Source organism: Helicoverpa armigera, chromosome 16 (assembly GCF_030705265.1).
Source record: "Helicoverpa armigera isolate CAAS_96S chromosome 16, ASM3070526v1, whole genome shotgun sequence".
Lineage (NCBI taxonomy): Eukaryota > Metazoa > Arthropoda > Insecta > Lepidoptera > Noctuidae > Helicoverpa > Helicoverpa armigera.
In genome coordinates, this window is record NC_087135.1 from 6,129,751 (window position 1) to 6,142,302 (window position 12,552).

General features: G+C 38.6%; 1 protein-coding gene across 1 annotated transcript in view; it reads left to right on the forward strand.

Annotated features, from left to right (window-relative positions):
- LOC110376479 (serine/threonine-protein kinase SIK2) overlaps positions 1-12,552 on the forward strand; it is a 38,964-nt gene that overhangs the window by 23,624 nt on the left and 2,788 nt on the right. The window contains exons 7-9 of the mRNA XM_049844407.2: positions 8,288-8,514; positions 8,904-9,100; positions 9,231-11,706. Coding sequence (XP_049700364.2) covers positions 8,288-8,514; positions 8,904-9,100; positions 9,231-11,706 — 2,900 coding nt within the window. The remainder of the gene's footprint in view (positions 1-8,287; positions 8,515-8,903; positions 9,101-9,230; positions 11,707-12,552) is intronic.

Consider the following 12,552-nt stretch of genomic DNA (forward strand, 5'->3'; position numbering starts at 1 on the left):
AAAGAAGTTAGATGTATTTAAAGAGACAGCAACTTTATATTCGCAGTTGAGTCAGAGTATGATTTTGTATGATTATTTTTAGCCTACTTATAAAAAGTAGGATTTTATGACATAACAAGAGAAATATAAAAATAAAGTCAAGGTATGTTAACTCCATTTTAAGACCAAAAACGTGATGAGGAAACGTGTTAAAAAGCTAAAAATATGTTGATCTCGAAATAGCCTAAAAGTTTGACCCATAAATAAAAGTTACCTAACAATTCCTAATTTAGCGCCTTTAAGGAAAAATGTTCACCTTAAATAGGAATCGAAAGTTGCTGAAGTACTGAGCGCATTACGTTAACAGATTCAAAACTTTTCCGATGATATCAGTTCCTGAAAACTGTATTAATCGGGAAAGGATGTCGAAATCCGTAAAACATAGCTCCATTTTTATTTTCGCCAACTGAAAGAGAAACGCAAAAATAAAAACCGCGACCACATCTAATAGGTTTACGAATTTACGTCAGACGTTTTTAAATCCGTAGGGATTACTCGCAATTAGTTGGTATTAATGAAGCATTACACTAGCCTGGAAACTATTGTGAACGTGGAAGATAAAAAATAATGAAATCGATAAGCCACCGTCCACTTGCGTCATCGGCATGTTCAATCATGCATTCCGTGGACCGACCGCGAACACCGACCAATAAATTATTATGACTGGCCGACACGTATTCTTGTGGAAATAACTTGAATATCTCGCGTTTATCTTTATTTACAGATTTGTTGAAACAATATTACAGCCATCCCACTTCTGTAGTACGATTGACATGAAAACCATTTCGTTGGTCCTTATTAAATTAGAACTTTCCAAGTGGCACGATCTACTTGTAGGATTTCTTGTACAAAATGAAATTGTGATTTAAATTTTCCCGAAATGGGCCAACGCCAAAAGCTATTAATTCAGATTCGATTACCGAGGAGCATTGGTTTTCTATTATGTTGAGTAATTCAAGCGTATGAATTACACTGATAAGAAAGTTTGAAACGATTCCTTTTGAACTTAATTCACTCTAGAGTGTGACACTATATTGATATTCATTACATCGCATTCACAAAAGCTTTTTGCTTTATATTGAAGTTTTTATTAGTTAAGTATACAAAAAGCTGACATTATTCATGTAGGTCTTTTCTTTGAAAACTCTTAACATTAAATATTCGATGCTAACAGTGAATAATAATAAACAATAGTCAGTAGAAGTTATCGAGTATTTGTACTTAAGATACAGATACGTCTGTTAAATTGATGATAACATCTTTGTCATGAAAATATAAGACTAGGTCACCTGTTACGTACTCAGGCAGGTACATAATAAGTGACTTTGTTTGTATTTAAACTAAACAAAAGAAGATAAACAGCTTTGACGCAAGCATGTGAGATTAGATTACGAAGAAAATCCATGCAAACGTTTTTAATTTAATTGAAATTGTTTTCATAGTTGACGTGCACGGGACAGCGAAGCTCTAGCTATCAAATAAATGTTATTTTATAACCTCAGATGTTGTCTAGATGACGAATCAAAGTCACCCCTAATAACGTACTTAAAAAGGGCAACGTCTTTCACATTATGCATGTCCTTTTTAGTTAATTCACTGAGCACCTTGATGCTGATGACGGCCGGCGATCCAGAAATAGTGGCTGCTGACGTTAGCTCAACGTCGATACGTTTCCCGCCGAAGGTTTGACGCAACAAATGTTAATGACTCTGTATAAACAAGGAGCAAATGAGAAGTTATTAAAATTCTTGAAAAGTCCACTGAAATCCTTTGTTGTTTAAATTTTGCTTTTACGATCTTCCAGCTATTAGTAATCTTAAGTTACAAAATATAATAGTAGATTCAAGGTTGATGTTCTATATAATTTGGGTTTATTGCTCGGTTGTAGGTCAAACTAATAAGTAAGGCTTTAAGACAACATCTTCATGACTTGCTATATTTGGGGTACACAGTTTCTCTCAATAAGAAATAAATCTGTCACAATATTGTATAATATGGTATCGTCTGCCTATCTATCTGTCTGGTACCAAATAAGGTCAGCACTTGGCAATCTAAGTCCTAAATAAATAAAAAGCTTATGACTCAAGCGATAGAATATTTTTCTTTTATTATGACGCAAAGTACTCTCACAATTTAGAATAACTCTGTTCATTTCGTTCCACACTATAAATAAATAATAGTTTCCGATGTTTCACTAGAAAATAGCAACTTTATTTTATTTTATTCAGGGAACATTTCTAAGACTTTCAAGGATTCCGTCTTGTTCCGTTAATGTTGCTAGTGGAAAAGGATGTTACGTGACGCGGATACCAATTGTTAATAGAAAAACTAAGAAACTGTGAAGGGCATTCATTAGGCCAATATGTCTAGCAGTGATAAAAAGTATCGATATAATTTATCACATTAAAAGCAAGTCACTTTATCTTTAGTCTCGTTAACCATTCAAAGTTTTTAAATTGGTCTCCGAACTTTTTTAGTAGGTCGTAAATTCATCAGTCCAGTTCGTCGAGTGCTTACAGAGGACGAGTGCGGTTGAAAACGCCCTCTAGACCGTTGTAGTCAGTCGGCTGTGGCCCTATTACGGGCGTTTTATGCCCCTCGCCCACGGAGCACCTTGTCTGCGTCCTCGTCATGAGCAGTGCTTGTAACTTCGCCAGAGGGAGCGAACGTGCCCATTTCAACAAATTAAAAAAATGCTGCCCATCCTTCCCCGCGCTATAGCGCTAACGAACGGATTATTTCCTTTTCCATGGGAAGATTGAGGTCGCTCGGGGGATGTAATCTCTAGCTTTGATCGTCGCTTTTTATGCCTTACTTTTGACATAGAAAATGATTACGCTCTTACATATTTTAATGACCTTACTCTTCTGTTTTAAACTTTTAATTCGAAAAACAAGAGTGTTTTATATTTGGGTAACGAGCGAGGCTATTTTATGAATTATTCAGATTCTTAATAGGAAGTTCGTGTCGTGGAAAATTTCGTCTTGTCTTCGGAAGTTTACGAGTTTTGATAATTCGAGAAAACCCTTCCTGAATTAAGTAGGAAACTAGGAAGCAAAACAAGTTTCTTAAAACTCAATTGTAAACTTGTTGGATTGGGCGACTGTGGATTAGTATCGCAAGGCAAGTGTAAGAAGACTCGTAAATTCTGTTTGTATCTACAGAAAGTTTTTTGTAACTAAATAGATCTGCAGACGTAAAACAAATTACGGGAGGAGCGAAGAAAAGGAAACCCTGTAAATTTTTTGTTTAATCTAAATCGAATTTAGGGGTTGAAAACTTGACACAACATTTTTATCGAATCAGTGTTGAGAAAAAGAATGTATTAAAAGTAGAGAGCATTAGAATAGTAAATTCATCAACTTTTCCATGAAAAACATGTTTATATTGTCATAGGCATCTTATTACCCAAACATATCGTGGACTGGGCAGATGTTTGTTGCACGTGAGTTTTTCTTAAGAACACGTTGAGATGTTTCAATTTGTTCCCAACTTGCCATCGATCGTCGATTGTTAGTCAATCAGTTATATTATTATTAAAAGGTTTTTCAACAACAATGTTATTGTCTAGGTTCAATTGTTTTTGTCAGCGTATTGTTACGGCCCAAAGATTGCTGTTTTGCATTTTGGAATGCTGCTTACGCAGTTTTCCTTATGTTGCCTGATGTGAATTTCGGAGAACATCATCGGGGGTCAGAGGGCATGTCTTTAGTTTTTTTACTAATTACATATACGCCTTCTTTTGTGTTGATTCTATTGACGCTCAGTCCATTCAGTTCCAATCATGCATGCTTATGCGGTCAATATCATAACTAGGTGGTACTTCAATCAAATAAATATTTTAATAACTTGAATGCCGTGCACAGTGTACGTCAGTCAGCCCACCTAAATACGTTATTAAAAGCGGTCTGTATTACGATAAAGTAATAAAAGACATTTAATACCACATTCCGGATATGACAGGCGCAATCGGTAGCGTTTCTCACGCGACTAGCAGTAAGCAGTAATGTCTCACTTTTTATAATAGTAAAGCATTGCGTGTCGGTATTAACGCCTCAAACAGAGTATATTTGAGGTGCGTATAATTTACTTTTTCCCTACATGTTCATGTACGTTGACGATTTCCTTTCCGTTGCAAAATTAATTGCTTTAGACGGTCCCGCTTGCATGTTTCTAATGTTTCGTATTAACCTAGTGTGCATTGTATTGTGCACATTAAGATTGCGGATAGAGATTATGAAACATCTAATCAATGTGCATGTAACAACTGGTTAGGTATCATACAAACAACCAGCTATTTTGATTGTAATTATTCGCTATTTAGTTTCAGTTAATTATTGTTTGCACGTATTTCACTTCTTCGTTTTTCTTTTGTACATTATTATGTGTAGGTAGGTACAGTGACTTCAGCGGAAATACAAAAACATTATCATAGCTTTTGTCATTCATTTGAAAGTCGGCACACTCCTAAATTACCTAGTTTGGATTTCAAAAGAGTTTGTATTCAGAAATTATAAACAGATAAAGTTAAAAACAAACCTTTCAAGGCTTGTTTACGAAACCTCTACTCCCACACATAACGGTATTGTAACATTCGGTGAAAATATTGATTCTAGAAAAATTATTAAAATCCCTAAAAAGACGAACGTGCACAATGCCGGTTTAAGTCCATAATACATTATCCGCAGGCCTGTCTTCTCGTCGTCATAAGTAATGGAGGACATTATGAAAAATGTATTTTCTTTCAGAGGCGATCGCTTGTTCTGCTCTCCTCTGTCGTGCGTCAGCATTGTACAACGTCAAAATATTGGCTTTTCATGCAAATGAGATTCGTTTCAAAACTATTAGGTATTTTCTCAAACAATAAGAAACCAATTTATGTGCACTTAAAAATACAAATAAAAACCTATCGTAAATTAAATGCATCATGCTATGCAGTTAATTTAAAAACGCAGTAACCACTTCGTTCCGGACAGTTTGAATCAACAATAATGATTATTGAGCTGCACGTTGCATTCGTGGAGAACGTTCAGACTACGTTTTCTCTTGGAGATCTGTAAAAAGATGAATCTGTGTTAGTGGGAATCTAAAGTAAATTAACGACTTGTTTATCCACTTAATAAACTTATAATTAATTTACATAGACAAGACTGGAGATGTTTGTTGAGTTAGGTAAAACGAAATATTTGCTTTCGGTTTGAACATTCATTTCGTTGTACAGAAGCGTCACACGTAAGTCGTCACTTACAGGCATGGTGCTAATTGAAAAGCAAACAATGAGCTACATGTAATATTTTGGCGCAGAGTTGTCTGAGTGCTGGAGCTCATCGAGATTTTTATTGTATTGAACATTGTTGGATGTACGTCAAGTGACTTATGGCTATGTTTACATGTACTTTATGGCTTGTAGAATAATTGGCGGTATTAGCGGCGGGCCAATGCCAGCGAGGCGGGCGCGAGTGACGGAGCGGCACAAGTTCATGGCACACCATGATGCCCGCTGCCGGCCGCCCACCGACTTTCCACCGTTTCATTAAATAACACCCGCACATTTTTCACCCGATTGCGTCAATGGTCAAGCCAAGCACGCGATATTTGCGTCCGAGCGATTATTAATAGATTCGCCTGGCAAAAAGTCGACCAATCATCGACTTTATTTTAGAAAGCACTGAAGGAAGGTAAATAAAATAGTATCTTCAGAATTACTCTCAGCGTGGTGTGTTTTGTTAGCGCGATTTTGGACGCGCGTTGGCTATTTTCAGCCGCAACTGCGGTTAAACGAATATTTATAATCGTATTCGTCACTCCAATTGAAACTATGTTTTGTTAGTGCTAAGTAAAGAGGGAGTACTGCGAATGAAATATTTACATAAGATTATTTTCGGTATTGGATTTATTTATTTCTCAACGGGCGTCATTCTCCCTCGCCACATGAAAGCAATTATACGTATTTTCGATGGAGTGACGCATGACCCCAATGTTTTGGAAAGGACAACAATTTTCTAAATAGATTATCTTGCCTATAATCTAGATATATTTGTATCATAATATATTTTTCATTCAGTTTTTTTATTCAGCTTTAGCCGGGCAAACATCCAGCTTTATCATAAGAATTGTATAAGGTTCACGTCTTTCTGTAGGCCTGTCAGTTGAGGGAGTTCAAGATACAATTTTCTCTTTGGTCTATTAGGATTTAGGCGAAAACTCCTACCGATTTTTTAAATTTATTTTCCCCCATGGGTATTTTTATATTGACAAATATATATCGACTAAACATATCTACCCATTATATAAGGCAGAACCATGCCGGATATGTCTCGAATAGCCACAAAAGCGGATAATCCATATTATTCAAAATTAATAGGCAGGTATTACCGCATAATAATTACCGGGGAAACCCCAGCAAGCGCGACGATTGAAGTGTAACACTTAAACTTTGGACTGAGCTTTTTAATGATTGCCTGTCAAGTCTTTTCATCTTGTAGGCTCTCACAAAAAACGTGGAATCGTGGACACCCACTCTAGGCCTTAATATAATTATTATTGTACTGTGGGCGCAGTCATCGGCTCACTGTGATCCGGCTTATGTACTTTGATACCAGAGTTGATGTCATTACTCCGTGTGACGCAAACGTAGCCTTTGTAACTGAATTAGCGATGGAGTTACGTAGATTTTATATAAAAGCTAAATCACCATATATGGGGCCTTTCAATGAAATTTTCACAAAGGAAAGGTCATGGATAACGATGTTCCCCAACACGTAGGAGTTTCTTATGTCGATGCCTTCATTTGTGCAATCTACGTTATACAATATGCAAATCGTAAAGGATCCTTTCCATAATTTTACGTAGAAGATACCATTATTTTATAGACTTTAGAATGGACCTATATACCCAATAACACATTGACACAGCATTTAAAGAACGTTTCTCTAAAAAACTCAGAGGTCAAAGTCTAGAGGTTTATTTTTATCCTAAGTTCGTCCATTGTACTTTAGGCTCCAATGTCACAAGGTGAAAGCGAAAACATATACATATTTACAAAAGAGCTGGCTGACAGCTATTTATGAAGACTAGCTAGTAAAAGGATATAACACATAATATTGTTATCTCGTCTTCTATTACACTGAAAATTACCTCGGTACCTTCCCAAAGAGGTTACATACTAAAGACTACTAAAGAGGTGTTAGAGTTTCGTTCGCTCCGTACATTTTGCAACGGATGTGACCGTCATTTGGCGCAACGACCGAATTTGCTCGGCTACGGGGGACTATGACGTCATACACGTTACCAAGTCACCCGGCCTGTGACCTTTCGGCGTTTTGCGACCACCTTGCCGTGCTCACCTACTTCAGCTGTGACGTCACTGAGGATTAACTTTAGGACTTTGATCTGACGTCTGTAAGCTAACTAATGAAAGTTCTAAGTGAGCGTAATTCAGTCGGGTACAAGAAAGTCGATTATTGGTAATGAGGTCTGAAAAGTTTGTACACCAGTGACTTCAATAGAAAACCAATTAATTTTTCCTTGTGCTGTGTACTTATTGCAAAAGTTAAAAGGCACATCGGTTACAAATCTAAGCAAACACAAAACACTTAAATACGTAATGACTTGTGAAGTAATTATGTTTATAGCCGAAAATCAAACAAAAAGAAACCTGTTTACTAAATCCCTATAAGATATCTTAATCGTAGCTTATTATCTTGCGTCGCATTACGTCTCACCGTGTTCTGATTGGTGTTATTCAGGTTAATGACCGTTGCTGATAAAAACTTGAACTCTGCAGCACGTAATTGACAAAGAGCCAAACACTCTAAACGTTTTGTTACCTCTTAACGCGAACTGAACTGATTATGTGCTACGTCACTGGTCTACGAGTATATCTACAAAATGTGTGTATAGTTGTACCGCACGTCAATTGCTTTATGAGAAACACATTGCACTAATGGACGTACCTACGCAATATAAAACAATGCCCAGACATAGCTAACGTCAAAGGTTATGATTATGAATAATCTACCAACGTCAATACGTACTAAGTTTACAAAAAATGCCGTAAAGAAGAGTTATTACTTCATTATTGCATCATTAACCATTTTTGCAGGATGATTTGATTAAGATGACTATCGATATCTTAAATAGGATAATTGAGTGTCTAGGTTTCACACTTGTACCTAATAAGACAAATCAAGAAGATCAATTTTCAAATACTTAAAAAGTATTGAACACATTCCAATCCTCTTTTCAGATTGCGAGTCTTTGATTCGCAAGATGCTTGTTTTGGAGCCGATGAAGAGGTACACGATAGAGCAGATCAAGAAGCACAGGTGGATGGCAGCGGAGCCCTACGCAGTGCCTGTGGTATCGGCAGACCCAGCCCGGAGCCCCGCGCATGCACCCGCGCATAATGAGCCCAATGACCAAGTGCTGAGGCTCATGCAGAGCCTAGGAATAGACCCCATTAAAACCAAAGAGGTATGTAAATACATTTTTTTTTAGCCAACAACATCTTGAACAAAAGTTGAATCATATAACAAGAGAAAAGGCCATACCTAGATGTATAACCTGGACCACTTTTTAAAGCTACTTTTACCGTTGAATATACCATTGTCTGTATATAACAATTCACAAAAAAACTTACAACAAGTATAGTGTGAAATGACCTTTCGTAAGAAACATGATAGTTAGTTTTTAACGGTTTCATCAAGTCACGTGTTTATGTTGGGTTTAACCCGTCGCTTCGGCCCGTCACTTCACTATGAGATGAGGTCATTTTAGAGAAAAAACACCGGACTGTTTGTATTCAAAATAATTATTTTTGAATAGGAAGTTGTGTATTATATTTCTTGTCTTTCAATTTTCAGAGCCTCAGGTCGAATAGCTATGACCACCATGCGGCCATATATCTGCTTCTACTAGAGAGGCTAAGAGCCCGAGCTGCGAGCGGGGCCAGTGTGTCAACCGTGGAAGCTCGTACTAGGCCATCACGCCGACCATCCTCAGTGGCGGACCAAGCATTAGCCAAAGAAGCTCATGATGCCAGACGAGAACATCATACTAGGTAGGATATATTTTGATTACAAAGACTATTAACGAGGTTAAGAACCATTCCAAAATGAATTATGCTTTAGTTAACTGAACGAGGAAAAAGCGAGATAGACAATCTACATTTTAATGTTTCTTGATTGCAGATTACTTCATGCTGGGGATTCTCAGTCAAGGGATTACAATAGAGCCACACCGACAATATCCGCTGCACCGGCGGACTCATCGTCTGCCGAAACGCAGCGACTATTGTCCCTCGCGGCCGTCAACATGACTGAACAAAGACTGCTCCAGCGAAACTCCGACCCCTCGGATACGCACCGGAGCTTTCTCGTCAGTAACCTTGATGCTATCTCCAGAAGTCATGAATCAGAATCAACTAGGCTACTGTCCATGAGAAATATTGATGTGACTCAATCAAACCAAAGGCTAGGTGCTAAAGTTAACGAGCCTACTATACCCACACATAGGCTCCTCACCTCAACCTACGAACAACAACAAAACATACTAAAACAATCAAGCGAAGACTGCCGACGGCTGTTGCAGCAGTCGACAACTGTGGGGCCTGAAACTAGCAAAGGTACTATCGACGGTACTAGACTGCTTACTTCGTCTAGTTTTGATTCAAAGTGTGCTATTGATGGTGGAAGAAGTTCTTCAGCGACTGATCATAACGCCATAGCGAGTTTTCTACAAAATTCGGCTTCAGCCACTAATTTCAATGTTGATACTATGAAGTTACCTAATTCAACTACATTCACTATGTGTTCCGAAGCAGCTAAACTTATGAATACCTTACAACAGTCACCTCTACCTCTAAAGGGAACTGTGAACCTAAGCACAAGCCCCATCCCTTCACAGCTTGGTGAATCCAAACTCAGCAGTGTGTTAGAACAACCAAAGCCTCTGGAATCCACAAGGCTTGTGTCACAAGCGCAACAACAAGATCTCAATCGTCTTCAAACTAGTACTCCTCCGTTTAAAGATTACATGAATCATCATCTTCCTGCCTATGCATATTTACAAAATTCCGTTCTGCCTCCGATATCGAGCACAGCTGATGGCAATTTTTCTATGTCTACTGCAGGCACCGGTGATTTATTTCCGACCGGACTATACAGACCAGACAGCAAATTTTCTCTTAATCGATATACAACGGGACAAACTTATTCCCAAAATCTTCAAGGTAGCGGCAATACGACAGAGACGACAAAATTTCAACAACAGTATTCTTCGTCAACCGACGAAGGCTGCGAGACAGATATGGAGGACGTCGCGAACGCATCAAGCGGAGTTCAAAACAGACTGAGTTCGTACGCAAGCTCAAGCTCTAGCAGCGGAGTAGTCACATTTTTTAACAACAAAAGTCTAAGTCAAAACCTGAGTTGCGATTCGTCACAAAGTAATTTTTCAACGTTTGAGAGCTTGGATTACCAATTGTCCGACTGTTCCAGTGAGTTAGCCAGTAGCCTGCCAAGCTGTACGTCTAATGAAGAAAAATTGGCCTACGACAATAATTCCCTCGTGAACACTAGCCCGATGCACCCATGCGTTTACATATCGTCTTACAACAATAAAACTCCGGGCGTGGGATTCATTGCGAGACACAATCCATTGAACTATCAATCAGTCAATAATAAGAATTGTCCTCGAGCAATCACGCGGAGTCCGGTTGACTTTCGGGAAGGTCGTCGGGCAAGTGACGGCCTTGTAGCACAACAAGCTGCGCAGTCCAATGAATCGCAAAAGAATAGTCTTGCTTTTAATAGCCAGCGGTTGAATGAAAACTGTAAGGCTAAAGGGGTTTTAGAACTACACCTTGTGCAAAAAGAGGCCCAAAAGTTGAAAACTCAGTACCAGTCAACGATACCGGCAGAAGAGATGACACAGAGACAAATACAACATAATCAGTTCGCGGCAAGTTTCAGTCCACACTACTTAGAGACAAAAGCACCGACTCCTAAGCGTATCAGCCTTCCCGAAACCTTTAACTACTCTAGCACATCGCCACCTATGCCAGCCAGCCCCAAAATGGTAGCACAATTACAGGACCAAGTAGAGTTGCAACACGCTGCCTCACAAGTCAAACCTCCTTTGCAGCAGCAGCTTATGCAACACAGACTGTTCCAACAAAAGCGACAGCTATTACAGAAGCAAATGACTCCACCTAACATCCCCTCTCACGAGATGGGCATTCATACTCTGCAAGTGGGCCTCAGCAGGCGACAAATGCTACGGCAGCAAAGTTACAAGATAGCACAGCAACAACAAATCCTACCGCCCTTGCCATTAACGGAAACGGAGAATCGAGATCTGCTCGCCTTCCAAGCTTTAGTGGAAGGGCCGAACAGAACACCGAAACACAAGTCCGATGAAAGCCAAGAGGAGCCGAAGTTCGCATATCAAGGATCGATGGAGATCAGCATCATGAATAAGGAAAGGTTGGGTAACGAGAATTGGTCGAACTTGCCGTCGAGCCTGCAGAGCGCGTGCCAGATCTCGGAGCTGGCGGGGCGGCGCGAGGCGCGCGAGGGGGAGGGCGAGGCGGCGGCGGCCGCGGACGCGGCGCTGTGGCCGGCGCAGTGGAACGCCTCGCTGTTCCAGCCGCAGCCCTGCTTCCAGGTATTCCAACAGATCAATTAGTAGTACTCCACGTAAAGAGTAGTGCTGTAGATTTTGTAGTGTGCATAGCGTAAACACGACGTCGACTCTGATCTCTGGGTATGAAACCTTCGGTTTCCATGTCTGTGTTTACGTTACATGAAAGAATGGTCTCATTATGATTTATATTTTGTAAAGCATCGTACTGTGAGAATGTAAGTCAGTAGAAATTTGTAATTTCACAGATATATTGCGTATATTTAGAGTGCATGACAATAACTAGTGCTTTAAAATTATATATTACACAGTAGATCTGTGGTTCACTGCAATACATATAATCCAAACTGCCGATAGTACCTTTTTATTAAAAATATGATAAACACCAATAAAATAGTCATGTATTCTTAGCATAATAAGCATTGTATCGATATAATAGATGCACTTAATGTCCGATTAAGGTACTTATTAAAAATATACAAGACCTTGTTACAAAGTATTCATTCCTGTTGTTCATTACTTACGAGTAAAGCAAATATATCATCACTATAGTGTATTGTATAAGTATGTACTATGCCTAGCTATTCCATTTTTACGTTTTTACTTGCCAAGTATTGTATTAATTTAGAAGCTGATGTTTTGCATTTTGCCCACTTGTGCTACATCACGTGAGAATGTTCCTACATTATGTTCGTTATTTTCTCCATGGTACATTACTTTTTATTAGATGTAAGTATCTATTTATTATAGATATTGTAAGTAAAACGTATGAGTCTGTACTTTTTCTTTGTGAAAGTCTGTATAGTTTTTGTTATTATTTGCTAATTATGAAATAATTTATGTAAGATGTGATAGCTTTACTTAGAGGCA